Genomic DNA, 14,614 nt, shown 5'->3' with positions numbered 1-14,614 from the left:
TTTGAAAAGGTGGGAATGTTTTGGTTTATTTCAAGTTAATGAAGAAGTTATATTGGCATCTAAATTTTATTCTTATTATCACGTACCTTACAGCAATGTTTTTGATGTATTGATTGGACATACACGTGTATATGTATTTCTGTAGTACTATTTAAAATCATCTTCTTTTGTTGTTAGTTTGATCTTTTTTTATACAAGTACATGTAGGTCATAATTTATAATGTTTATTCTATAAAATAAAGAGGTTGTCTAATGTTTAATATATGAAATTTGTATTTCAAATGAATTTTTGATTTCATGTAAATCGCGAAAACAAATATATATTTTTTTCAGTCCCTGTGTAAATATAGTGTTTTTAAAACTTAAATTCTGATAAAAATATTCTCGAAAAAATGTTTTCATGTAACTATGCATTCTAATAAGAAGCTGTTGTGACTGTGGTCATTCGCTTAATGTGATTTTTAAAAATTTGTGTATTTTTCTTTTAATTAATAGAGTAGAGAACTCAATTATTTCACATAAAATGTGGAAACTTGCATAATTTTGTCTGGGAATATTATTTTTGAAGACTGGATTTTTTGTTTGTATATTTTGCTCATTTACTATTGTAATCTCATATCTCTATGCAGGTCATGACTCATTTTTTCATAAATTTTTTGTTTGCATTTTTTACTCTCCATTTTGTACTTTACGAAATACTCAGTCCCTGTATATATGTATTCAGATTTTTTCCACTTTTTTATGTTATACATAAAAATAAAATTGTTTTTGGTGAAGTGTTACCGTATGTTTTTTGACTAAGTGCTATGCATGTATTATTAATGAAAGTCTATTTTTTGTATCATTTTCTTTGTTAAGATCTTTGCAAATATTTATGTTTTTTATGAATATTGGTTTGTTAAAACCTTTTCTTAAATTACAATTTTTCTTAAAATTTGTTAAAGAAGTAATGAGTATTTTTTTATACATTGTTTTCAATATTATGTTTGAAAAAATTCAGACATTGCAGAACAGATTCAAACATTTCCCAACTTCGTTTTTATTTCCCATAAAGTAATTTCTGTCATAAAATATTATTACATCGAACAATACTGTTATGTTATGTTAAATTTCTCATTTCTGATGGACACTTTACCAGACATTTTAATAAATACTCTCTTTAAAACAAGTGACTTTTTTTTTTATAAAATGCATTTATGTTGCCTGCTACAAAGTAACGGCAACATAATTATAGAGATCACTTTTCCATCTGTCTGTCCGTCAGTCAAAACTTGTCCCGACTACTACGGGTGCAGTTTCATTCAAACAGGAATGATCAGTACCAAGTCTAGTTGTGCATATTGTCAGCATTTTCCGCTTCAATGATTTCTGACAGGGTTATGATGGCCCTTTTTTTTTTTTTTTTTGTAGAACAAACTCAATGTTCTACAGATATTGTCTGTCTACTGTTCAACCTTTTATTACCTTCATTACCTCTTTCAAATATGATTACCCCTTTGATATATATGTGAAATAGAGACCTTGTGGAAGAAACAACAAAATCAATGTTCTATGTTTATAAATTGCATTTTTAATAAGCTCTGCAGTTTTCAATGTTATAAAAAATATAAATAACAATCACTAAGATGTGTCACATGTTAAATTAAAAATCTTCTACTATTGCAGTTGTACATAATTACAAAAAACACTAATCTAAAAACTACATTTCCAAGATTGTTTTTCTCTTTTTTTTTCCTTAACAGTTGACCTTTATTAAAAAGGTCACGAAACTTAAAAGACCTTGACCTTTGATGTTAAAAGTAAAATACTGGTTATTAAATGCTTGGCAACTGAAATTGCACACAAATTGTTGTAGTTCTAAGATATATGATATTTCCCCTAAAAGTAATGGTGACTATTATAAAAGATAGTGAAATATTTAATACTTCTGCCCATTTTCGACAGAAATTAAAAAAAATTAAAATGTAAAAATCAAGCACTGTAATGGTGGATTTCTGTTGTTTTTTTTACAAAGGGAGATAACTATCACAACTGGCATGAGAGTTACATTTTCCTACATGTAGAATGAGCATAAAAAATCATGACAATTATGATAATGCCCTTATAGTTTGGTTCTACACAGTAAATACTGATTACAATTAATAACTTCTAAGAATACATAAAACCATTCTTAACAATGTTTATGTCATTGCCATGGTAACAGTAAAATCAAAGGTCAAGGTCATCTTGTCTCTGTTTTGTTCTCCTTGTTGTTTTGTTTACTTCTTGCCATCTGGAAAAGAAGATGAAACTTATTAGAGATCATGTGTACTAATGATTGATGGTCTAACCAAATGAATTTGTGAAATGGATTTGCCCATATTAATTTTGGTATTTGGATTGGTCCATTAAAAGTTTAAGGGATTTTAATTTAAAAATACATAGACTGGCTCTATAGTATGAGTGGCAAATGCCTATCACTTAAAGTTCCAGCAGGTTAAAAGTGAAGATTATTTCTTTTAAGTAAAATGTTTCTTGATAATATAAAAATGTAGAGAATGAAAACATTTTATCTCAATTTTTCTCAGCCAGTAACAAATGTATCAGCTTTAAAAGTTAGTGAAGAAAATCGCTGCCAGCATGTTAAATTTTAACAAATTAAACACTGCCAAAAAAAACAAAGAAAACTTTTCACTACCCATAACTGTCTAAATAAGGAGATTTAATTAGTTTAAAATTTTTTCTTCTTTTCCCAGTATATTATGCTATTATGTCAAAGCAAAAAAGTAATTTTATTTACTTAAAAGAATAATGCAATGATGTATTAATACCTTTTTTGTCCTTGGCGGTGGTTGTGGCATTTCCTCAATGAAGAACGTTGGTACAAGTCCACGCACACCATTTATCTAGATAAAAAAAATAAGATTCATTATAAATAATTGTAAGTTTTTCATTTTAATAAAGATGTGTTTTCTTATAATTATAGCATAAAATCGGCTATTTTTCCCTATTTTGTCCATGTTATAACAGGACCAAAACCATGTGTTAACATAGTCACGCGCTCTTGTTATAGCCCGGTTTCACCTTTGCGCAATACATACAGGGCCCAGTTAACAAACAAAAAATGACAATTTGGCCTGTTTGCCAAAGAGTCATGCGCTCTTGTTATATTGAAATTTATTGATTCGAGGGTCTCAGTCGCATATTCAAGTAAATATGCAGGAAAAACGGCGTATAGACATCGGTGCTAATCTTGGTTGTCGCCCTTTCTAAGAAACGGACAGTTTTCAATGTAAACAAATACAGTAGAATCTACCTGTCATTCAGTTTAACACTCCGATTAACTTACAAAACTAGATAACACAAAATTAATATGAGAAAAAATGTTTTTTATTTATGTTAATGTTGATAAATGCTCTTTATATTTCTTTGAGAGAATAATGCTTAGTGCCTGATTTTTTTATAAACTTGTTTGCTTGAAAAAAATAAACCGATTCTGATGTCACTCATCAATCTGAAATCATTCTAAGAATTTCTGAGGGTCATGTTTTGTCTTGGGTAGAGGGTAGAGTAATGTAACCTGTTTTTTTCTTGAGATAATAAATCTCCAAAGGCAAAGCTTTGTTAAATCAATTAAAATTCAAAATTTCGTTCGGTTCCGAGAATTTTCCAAGTTGTTGGCCCCGGAAAAATGAAACGCATACGTAAAACATAGAATTGGATAAATACCGTCCAAGCACAAGAATTTAATGTAATTGTGTTTTGTATAAACTATACATCACGAATCTGTTTGAAAATTTTATGCTATAATAGCGTCAACGCACGTTTATTTCGTGTTATAAAGTCTGCAGAGTCCCTCTGAACTGTTTGAGCCCTCGCACTACCGGGCTCGGGCACCAACCGTTCCTCGGGACTCTGCAGACGTTATAACACGGAAAAACGTGCGTTAACCCTATATTGACCCACCTGACCAATTAACTTCTATCCTGAAATTAATAAAATTGGTCCAATCACAGATTGTGTGAATAAGTTTCCTTTATAAGTTCTCACAAATGCTATTTGCATAAAAGAAAAGATTTCCTTTTTCCAATCTAGCATATATAAGTCAGTTTTAACTAAATGTTGTGCACTTTAGCTTGAATGTTTAATGAATGGTTTATAAAATTTTGTTCTTACCTCTCCGTAATAGAAGCCATCCCCTCTTTGTCGGCCATAAACAGTGATGATGTCACCTGCGTTGAACGCTAGCTCACAGCTTGGATGGTCGTACGGAGAATTTTTTGTGGGATCATAGTCGTATATACCCATGAACTGAATAAAAAATACAAACTTTAATTATATTTCATCCAATACAAAAAGTAAGAAAATTTGAAACAACATCGGGAAAAGTGTCTACCTACTTAATAAACAGTGAAGTTCTTCAAGAAGAAACAAAATACTGTTATGATATAGAATTAGCAACTTTTGATTCTGATCTGGCTTTTTTTATTAAAAGAAAAAAAATCTGACACAAAATCGTTGTCTTGGAAGAAGGAAAAATATTTACCATGCGTCTTGGACCATTTTTATAATCGTCCACATTAAGAACTGTAGCCATATCCATTTCAGACTCGGTATCGCTATTTTCATCACTCGCAACTTCTTCAACCCCTTCGTACATGATTTCCGACAACTCGGACACATGGCCGTCTGCTCCGACCGTCTGTACACCAAATCTGTGGTGAGACTGAATACTAATGTTTTCTATGATTGCCTTTGATGCCTGTCTTCCCCTAGGCTGAACTATCACCTTATTGTTCTTATATATCTGAAATTTATAAAATAATTGTTACATTGTTTGCTTGTTTGTGTTTTATGTCACACCTCCACAGTATAGGTCATGTGGCGACTTTCAAGCTTTACTGGTGGTGGAAGACCTCAGGTGCCCTTCCGTGCATTTTTTCAGGCCAAAAAAGGCATCTGAGTAGAATTCTTGCATACAGTTTAAAAGACTGACTATTATAACAGTCACTAAACAACAATTGATAATGAAAAAAGATAAGAATATAATATTAAAAGACTGCTCCCCCTGTCTATCAAGTGAAAGTTACTAATAACTTTAAAGTATATTAAATTTTACAGAAATGTCCATGGTTTTTGATTATTTGCTAATGCATAAGATAAAATTGAAAATAATTATGTCCATGTGACTTTTACCAAGTCAAACCTGGATGGGCCTAACATTATTGACACTAACAAATACATGTACAATGTATATATTAATTTTATAGACCATCATGGCATCAAGTAACATTCAAGTATGAAGTTCTTTGACATAACCTTTCTTTATACATTTTATGATAACTTTATTCCAAAATTATTGTTTTTCTTTCGTTTATTAACTGTCGCATGTCAGTTGCCCTTATGTGCAACATTGAACTGTTCCTTTTAAAAAAGTTATTTGATAACTAACCTTGTATCCAGTGACCTTCACCCCATTGCTGGTTCCAGTATTATCAAGGGGAACTGGTTCCCATGCTAACATAAGACTACTGTTTCCAATAATTTTCTCCACATGGAAGTTTTCAGGGGCAGCAGGTGGCCCGGTTGCTGTAGCAACAGGCATATGTCTCTGGTTGCCTGGCAACTGATGGCTTGGAAACCCATTTGTTAGACCTGAAACAATGAATATGAACTTTAAAGGTAAATTTTATAGATTCACTTTAACACAAAAGGACACACAAATTAGTCACTTATATTCAAGCATACTCTAGCATTAAAAAGGCCCTTTGAGCTAAAACAACTTTATAACATTTCTTAGGCATAATGGGCCTTTAAAAAAATTCAATCACTAAGACATAGTATTTTAAAATTGCCTAGTTTTTCTTATTTTTACTGAACAATCAGAATTATATCTACAACCATTAATAACTGATATCAAAAGTCTCTATGTATATCAAATGCATCTTTTAAAAGCGATTTAAGTGAAAGCAAGTATACAAAAAAATTGTTCACCTCTGAGAAATATGGCAAAAATATCTTAGTAAATGTATTAAATCAGTTTAAAGCTTCGTTTTTTTTTTCTAATATGAGCTCTTCAGGCTAATTTGTTCAGTGAACAAGAACAATTTTTGTAAATTTTCAAAAAATATAAAACAAAAATAGAAAAATGGGGGAAAAGACATTCAAATATTTCATAAAATGCATGGTAGCTTCGTTTAACTTAATGTGTAGGCAGACTTCTATAAAAGGTGGGATCTGGGGGCATGCACATTCACAATTTTTGTTTTGGCTCTTGATTGTCAGAGGTTTTAGCATTTATTTCCTACAATAAATGTTTAGGGGATTTATTAAAATTGCAGGTAGACAAAATTAATCGATTTTTTTATTTCTTCATTTTCTTTGAAAAAGTGTAGACATTGGTACACCACTGAAATCAATTTTATCAAGTTTATTGTTTCAAATAAATACTGTACATTAATATGCTGTTTAAATTTCATTCATTTTTGTATGACTTTAATAATAAATAATGACTTTTCAAGACGTTCTTTTTGATAAAAATCAGAAATATGAACAATTTTTTTTGTAAAAGATTTGTTTAACTGGTCTGGGGATGTGCATCTTTAATTAAACTAAAGATGAGACTCACAACCGAAAAAATATTTGATTTAAAATAAAAGCAAACAAAAATAACATTACAATAAAGTATTAGCAATCCTTCCATGTAAGGACATAACAACATGCATTGCAAGTGACCGAGGTGCGAAATTTCTTCTATGTTGATGAAGATATTATATACTTGTGCTAATTGTGACTGACATGTGTAAAAGACACCTGGACAATATCATTATCTACCTGACCCATCTGCCTTATCATCTAATATATTTTCTTTTTCAATGGCCGACTCATCAATTTCTTTACTATCTAGAATTTCTTTCTCAGTCTTAGATAATTTCAAATTATCTATTTGTGTAATTTCTTCCAACATTTTCTCGGATTCCAAATCTCCATATATGGTAAAGGGAACTGACACAGGAAATGATATCATATTACTAATTTAACCTTTCTGCACTAAATTTAACAAAAGATGTATGAAACAATTTGCTTATCTGAGACAGTCAAAGTTTTTCCTGCCTTATCTAAAATACAGTACTATTCAATTACAAGAATAATTTATATCAATGATTAAATATCCAAGTATTTTGCTCAAAAACTGGTGGTAATATAATACTGTCATTTTCACCTTTTCAACAGAAACAGAATAAATCTGTTTGAAAATAATTTATATTTTTTTAGTTTCAAGCCTTCATTTAAGACTCAGACAATGATAACTTGAAATCAAGACAGAAAAACATACCATGCATGTCTGATTGGTGGGCTCCATGAAGACTGCTATAAAGCTGGGCAATCACTTCTGGACTAGCATTCAGGTGCCCCGGTGCCTTGCGCTGATTTCTAGCACTTCTGTGTGGTGATGACGGTTCAAGGTAACTAATTGGTACCAGGCCTACACGACCTTTAACCTCTCCCTCAACATAACCATTGTCAAGGAGAGGTCCATTAACTAGCACTATATCCCCCTCTTTTAAGGAGAGTTCCAATCGGGGATGACCACTTTGTGAAAACATAGAAGGGTCATAGTCTGCTATTGCTACATATTGTGTAGTCCTGAACATTTCATCGCCACTATCATTTCCATGTAAGTTTCCATGTCCATGTGTTGGTGGGTGGGGTGAATGCATTCCCATATTGAATCTGCTATTTTTCATACCAGACCCTCTATAAAAAGGTGAAGAACTTTGGTGGTTGCGTGAAAAACGAGGTAGATTTGTACTGCCATGATACGAGTGCCTGTGACTTGTGTTTCTTTGCTGGTTATGAATGTCAGCCGATCTGGGTCGTGGGGCGTGACGTGGATTATGTTCACGTATTAATTCTGTGTCACTTACAACTGACATACGATCGATACTATCGAGGGAAGACTGCGATGATGATCGTCCAAGGACATTGTGATTGTGATCTGATTTGTTTTCAAGACGACAAAGTTCTTCAACAAGCGGAGATGATCGGTCACCTGATTTTAACCTTTTCAATTCCTGAACAAGCTTTTTGATTAAAATATCCTGCAAAATATGATATCAATATTTATAAAAACATATCAAATATTAAAATCATAAATACAAATTTTTTATCTCAGACAATATTTATTTCACAATAATCTTGCACTCACTTGTAAATTTCCCTATTTCAGTAGAAAATGGACTTTTGTCCCCTCAGACAACTACCCTTGGACTCCCCTCCTTTTTTGGTAAAGGCAGGCCTCTTTTCCCCTTTTTTCCACTTTCAGTTACATTTAAGAGAGTGTTAACTTAGATCTACACAAAGTCATAATGTTCATGACTTTAAGTTAAAATTTTGTTATGAATTGGTTACATTATATTAGTTTTGTTTTCCACCAGTGTTTAAATTATTTATGTGGAGAAGTCAATGGCATTCACTTGAAAACAAACATGAGAAAGAGTAGAGGTGGCCTTATGGTTATGGCTAGGGATTGTGGGTTCAAGAGGTACTCCCGTCACAGGTCTGGTTTGTTCCAGAAAGTGGGCTTCTATTTATTTATCACGAGTTGCATTTAACTTTTTTCTCAATCTTGCTTAAAAATTTACACCATAGAAAAATATTCAATAAAAACTGGCACTTGTTACAAAGCATCAAAAGACAGATTAAGTGAATTTTGTATATAACATGAATAAAATTTCTGTTATTTTACATAAAATAAACTTTATAATTTAACATGAATGTTATTTGACCAACATGCTTTATACAGTGATATTGCATTAAAGATGTGAAAGTTATTTTCATCACTTACTTTTTCGTTACATAAATTAGTAAGCTGAACAATCCTGGCACGTAACGGAGCTGTCTGCACTTTCTTTCCGTCCTCGGTCATGCCCTAAAAATAGTAACATTATGGTCAGTTTATGTGACTACTTGGCAAAATCAAAATCTATTTACTTTTTAATTTTTCTTTTTAATCATGAATAAGAAAAAGCCTGAAATCTTTGGTTTCCAATTTTACTTTTTTGATTTATGATTATTTTCAATATATAACATTATACTGTCACATTTATTCAAACATATTTTTCAATAAAATATTACAAGTCAATCAAGATTACAAAAATATAAATAATATGATTAACCATTTTGGAGCAGTTCAGTTTTGGTACATTATTTTTAACTTAAACAACTTTCAATGAACTTTTTCATTATAAGAGATACAATTCAATTATTACTATCTCGAAATATATTTAAAGAATGATTTACCAATTACTACAATTCACCTCTATAAAAAGACCATCTACAGAAAACCTACCACTCCACTAAAAGCATTTCAAACATCTAAATGATTAGATTATGAAGATTTTTGACAAACATTTTTGAGAAAAAAAAACAAAAAAAAACAAAAAAAACATTTTGGTTATATGGCCCAGTATAAATAGTTACAAGTTGATATAACCCAAAAGTTCTTATAAGCTCAAAAAGTTTCTATAAACCTTCAACTTTCTTTAAAACCCATTAACTTACACTGACAGAAAAATGTAATTCATAAATGTACAGTAGCCATGTATCACAACTATTTCATGAAAATCTAAGCTACAAACTTGCAGTAATGTATTTATGAAATTAACATGACAAAGACCACCTTTCCATTTTATAATACTTGTATAGGTGTTTAAAGACATTTTTCACTGTATACATGATTAATTTACATAGCAAGTTCATTTCTAAGTTAAGATATTTTTTAAATCTGTAAAGGTTACATTTACTCCCATTTTGTATTAGTAGAATTTGTATTCAATATAAGATAATCTTTTTGATCATCAAGAATGATATTAATGCCATTTCTTTTTTTTTTTAATAGTTTAATCTAAAAATAAAAAAAATACTTCTTTACTTCAACAAATTTTCTCCTTATCTTAAAAAATTAAAATTACAAAAAAAAAAAATTAAATCTTTTTTTAATTGTAATACTATACTGAATATTGTAGTTTATATGTAGATCTATACAATATAATATTTATAGGAAAAAAATATAACAGAAACATAACGTAATATCTAAAAAAATAAATTTTTAGCAATAAAAAAGATAAAGTTAAGCTTTATTTTTCATATATCAACTAAGCTGTGGTCTGAAAGAAAGAAAAAGACTTTTAAATTCAATGTGAAAGCAATGCTGGCTCCGGTATCACACATAGAACATTTCAAACAGTCCCTGTTTCATATGATACAATGTCTTTTTTCTGTGTAAAAAGTTGATTTTTAGGTAGCAAACTGCACAGATATAAATTTTAATTTAGATGTACTTCATTTTCATTTAAGACAAAATAACTTTTTTCTAGTTGTAGGCACAAAAACACAGGTATAGAATGAGCTTTACAAGAGACAGGGATCCATGTATAATGTTCAATGCAGGATTACCAATGTGTAGCAATAGAAATTATTGAACCACTCTCCTACGCCTGTCCTGAAAATCTGAGAATCCCAAAACCAACACTTAAAACACCAATATAATATACAACAAAGAGTCATCTGTCCTTAATTTTGACAGAAATTTGACCAGTAACCATATGAAAGAAGGAAAATATATAGATATTCTGAAAAGAAAATCAAAAGTTAAACTAAAACTGTGCAAATAAAGAAACTAAAAATGATAAAACTGAGTGCCCAAATCACAAGACAGGTGTCCATGTCTATAAATAGACTTGCCCGATGTTTAATGACGTTATTTGGTAAAGGCGGGATCTGAATATTCCGGGGAGAGAGGGACTGTTGTCGTAACTTGTAGTTGTCTCGATCCATAGTTGACGTCTTTTTACGCAGCTCAAAAACTTCCTCGGTCAAACTTTCAACTTTTCTCATCTAAATGTTTATGTGAAAATTTTGTGAAATGAAATTTTGAAGAAAAAATGATGCATTTATTTTTATCATAGAACTTTATTGAATCTTTTTCCTGTATTTTTTTTCCCCTTATACTTAAAAAATGAAACATGTAAACAGGTAATTATGACAGAAATGAAAAACAATGATGTAACTATTTGTAGGGTTTTTCCAATACTATGAAATGAAGTTAGTAATTACAAATCTTGTAAAAAATACATGAAAAATTTCTGAGTACAGCAAATGCAAGATTTTGAAAGCATGAGCAGATATTCCTGACGTGCAAAACACTCAAGATTAAAAGCTTCTCTGATTTTTAACAATTTTTCTTCAAAGCAATTTTACCCTTTCATTAAGAAGATCAGTAATAGCTGCAAGATTTTTCTCTAAAGATGATTTTTCAATCTCAACTTTTTCATATTCAGACAATTGACCTTTCAACTCTATGACCTTCTCCTCAAGGTCAACTTTCTCCTTGTTGGATGCTTCCATGACTTCTAGTTGACCTTCAAGCAAGGCGACCTTGGACTTTAAACCTGTGACCTCAATGTCAAAATCATCTCTCTCCTTGGTTAAATCTTCAAACTTTTGACGAACATGTTCCAAGTTTTTGTAAGCATCCACAAGTTTAATGAACTTTAGAAAACAAATATTTTATTGCATCAAATTTGTTATGCAGTTTATGTTAAGTTTAATAATAAATATCATTCATAAAATGATATTTTGTTTGTCTTATTAAACATGTTCATTAAAAAATCATTGCACCATAAGTAGTAATTTTCAAGAATGACACATTTTTTAAGTTGTTTCTATGGGGAAAAAAATCTTAAATCCATTGACCTTCAATACTTATTTTATTTGCAAGGAAGAAAATCTTTACAAAATAAATTGAACATACTTAAATAAAGACCTGAAATTTGTTGTAAATGTCTGTATTAAATGAGGTTTTTAAATTTATTTTCAGTTGTCAGATGTCATTTTCTAAAATTATCGACATGATCTTTTTACATGCTGCAATGGATGAAAGTGTTTCTTAACTACCAAACATGCATTTCATTTAGAATGATCGTAAAACAAAAGTGTCCCTAATCTACCTTACTTTAACATGCATGTATACTTGATTCTACCGTGGTATTCTTGCACCATAGATTTAGAAAGCAAACAAAACTTTAACAGTTATTTTTCAAAAAGGGTAGGAGTGGGAAAATGGTAAAGACTGGGGTAGGGATAATGGTAAAGAATAGGTCAAGTATTCATAAACTATATTATTATTCTATAAATAGAATTGTTTGTTGTTTTTTTTCTCACCTGTCCTTTCAAGGTGTTATAATCATCTTTGAGGTCCTTCAGTTGTTTGTCAGCCACTTGTAATTCTGATATTTCCACCTCGAGGCCTCGCAAGGAGTCTAGGGCATTGGACCTCATGTCCTCGATAGAGCGGCATTCTTGTTGCCACTGGCGGAGCTCACGCATTAAACTATCAACCTCATTCCGCTGTTAGCAAAAACCAAAAAATATATAATTCGCTATATAAAAACTGTCCATGAAAAGATACGCAAGTAGCTGATTTTGAGTCATCTCATAATTTATTAGCAAAAAGATATTAAATTTTAATCTTTTGTTCTTTTTCCTTGTAAAGATCTTTCACTAAATCTATCATTTTCCAGTAATTTATCTTTACCTGTTACAGAACTATTTACAGTCAATACTGTAAAAGCTAACAGTTTACTTTTACTTTATATTTAAACAAAAATCCTAAACCCACAACCTGGTGAACTTGTTTAATGCATTTGCAATGTTTCGAATTTGGAATAATCCAATTTCATGTATTGAGCTACCAACAATTATAGAACCTGGTCACACAGCAATAAAGTTCAGAATGGACTGGATTGTTTGGTTGGCTTTTACATCCCACCAACACTGTTAATGTTATATGGTGAATTTCCAGCTTCAGTGGTGGAGGATCACCTAAGGTTCCTCACAATGCATTATTTCAGACACAAGCAGGCTGCTGAATAGAACCACAGACATTCACTACGCTACCTGGATAGTTTCCTTACATGAAAAAATTCAGAAGTCGCTGGCAGAATTAGAATTCCCAGCAGTGAGTGGCAAGTGGTTTGAAGTCAGGCTGACTCTATAGGACTTGCTCTATCCTGTCAGCAAAGGCTAATCACTTTTGGTTCCGATAGATTTTCCATTATATTGACAGATTGGCTGGGACACAGTTTATTTGTTATTTACCTTGGCATTCAGTTCCCTATCCTTCTTGGCAAGCTCTGTATTAAGAGCGGCTGGGTCATGACTGATGTCGTCAGGACGATGACCTCCATCCTCCATATTGGAGGTGACCTTTTCTACCTCAGTCTCTAGTTTAATTATCAGTTCTTTCTCATTTTCACCATTCTGCAAAATAGAAAAGAAAAAGGATATGAAACTTCTGTCACTTTTCTGAGGACAAAATTTTAAAAAAAATCAGTCTTGAGGATCAACAAGTTAAAGATATTGTCAAATACAAAATAAAGTTTAAAGTTAAAAAATTCTAAAATGTTCGAAGATTTTAAGTTTTAAGCACATGTATCAACCACAAATTACAACTATGAAAAAAATACACCAACCAATAGCAACAAGACAGAATTTAACCATTTACATCTAAATATATAAGCAGACGATCTGAAAAAGATGATAAAATTCATAAAATAACGTACCTTGTCTGCTATGATTACTCGTACAGACTTGAGGAAAGCTTCCAGTATCAAATAAATCCGGGTCTTTTCCTCTAATTCCTTCTCTAACTTGTTTATCTATCAAAATATAAAATAAATGTCATTAATGCGATTCCCTTTTAATCTTGGTCGACCATCTTATAGACACTTTCTATATACTAGTTTGTATAAATAAATAGCCACTACCTTACCAACTGCACCAAGCTAATAGAATACAGAACAACAAATTTATAAATCAATGAAATACATGTATCTATATCCAATTCACATGTATATTAAGAAATCAAACTTTCCTGGATTTCATTATTTTTTTTGGTTTTGTTTAGTTTTTAGTCACACTAAAATTGAAGAGGTCAAATGGCAACTTTCTAGCTTGTGTTACATGTAAAGGAATCCTTCAGGTTCATTATTGTAAGGGACAAGAGTGCAGCTGAGAAGATTTGCCAACCTTTTGAACATGTAGGTTTAAGCTGGATAGCTTCCACACATGAATGATATCAAAGTCAATTCAAAGTTTTTCAGTATCCTCTGCCAATGCACAAGATCAAGAGACCATAAAAAAATTACAATATTCTTCGGCAGGATGAATTTTGATTCTTCTTTATTATTATACTGATAGAATTTGGAAATTCTACCATAACAAAACTAAAGCATAAACCAACAAACTTAAATACGTTAACAAAGATTTTCAATCTAAATGAAGCTTTTCTCTGAAACATAACATATTTCAACAAATATTAACTCAATAACATTCAGAATCATCTGTTATTGTATTATGTATCATACCATCATGATTATTACAATAGCATCCATCAATATATTATACTTGAAGTAGGGTGGGGTATATTATTTTATTTTGCTGAGTCATTGGAAACACAATGGAAAAGTATATACCAAAATTTCTCTTTTAATTTATTGAAATAGGATGCATAATAATAGAACACAATGGTAACGATACAAGCATAAATCACACTTAACTTGTGAAATGCAAT

The 14,614-nt window shown here is 31.0% G+C and overlaps 1 protein-coding gene across 1 annotated transcript in view; it reads right to left on the bottom strand.

The window, feature by feature from the left end:
- Nucleotides 1-1,547: 1,547 nt before the first annotated feature.
- LOC132715969 (centrosomal protein of 290 kDa-like) overlaps nt 1,548-14,614 on the bottom strand; it is a 98,697-nt gene continuing 85,630 nt past the window's right edge. The window contains exons 28-39 of the mRNA XM_060699084.1: nt 13,605-13,700; nt 13,141-13,302; nt 12,205-12,390; nt 11,242-11,532; nt 10,639-10,878; nt 8,828-8,911; nt 7,316-8,081; nt 5,432-5,634; nt 4,526-4,786; nt 4,156-4,290; nt 2,811-2,885; nt 1,548-2,272 (exon numbers count right to left, since the gene is read on the bottom strand). Coding sequence (XP_060555067.1) covers nt 2,222-2,272; nt 2,811-2,885; nt 4,156-4,290; nt 4,526-4,786; nt 5,432-5,634; nt 7,316-8,081; nt 8,828-8,911; nt 10,639-10,878; nt 11,242-11,532; nt 12,205-12,390; nt 13,141-13,302; nt 13,605-13,700 — 2,550 coding nt within the window. The 3' untranslated portion in view covers nt 1,548-2,221. The remainder of the gene's footprint in view (nt 2,273-2,810; nt 2,886-4,155; nt 4,291-4,525; nt 4,787-5,431; nt 5,635-7,315; nt 8,082-8,827; nt 8,912-10,638; nt 10,879-11,241; nt 11,533-12,204; nt 12,391-13,140; nt 13,303-13,604; nt 13,701-14,614) is intronic.

The sequence above is a fragment of the Ruditapes philippinarum genome, unplaced genomic scaffold (genome assembly GCF_026571515.1).
Source record: "Ruditapes philippinarum isolate M1 unplaced genomic scaffold, ASM2657151v2 ctg163_1_1_1_1, whole genome shotgun sequence".
NCBI classification, from domain to species: Eukaryota; Metazoa; Mollusca; class Bivalvia; order Venerida; family Veneridae; genus Ruditapes; species Ruditapes philippinarum.
Note: the sequence above shows the minus strand (reverse complement) of the source record. Positions and strands in the feature narration are given on the sequence as shown.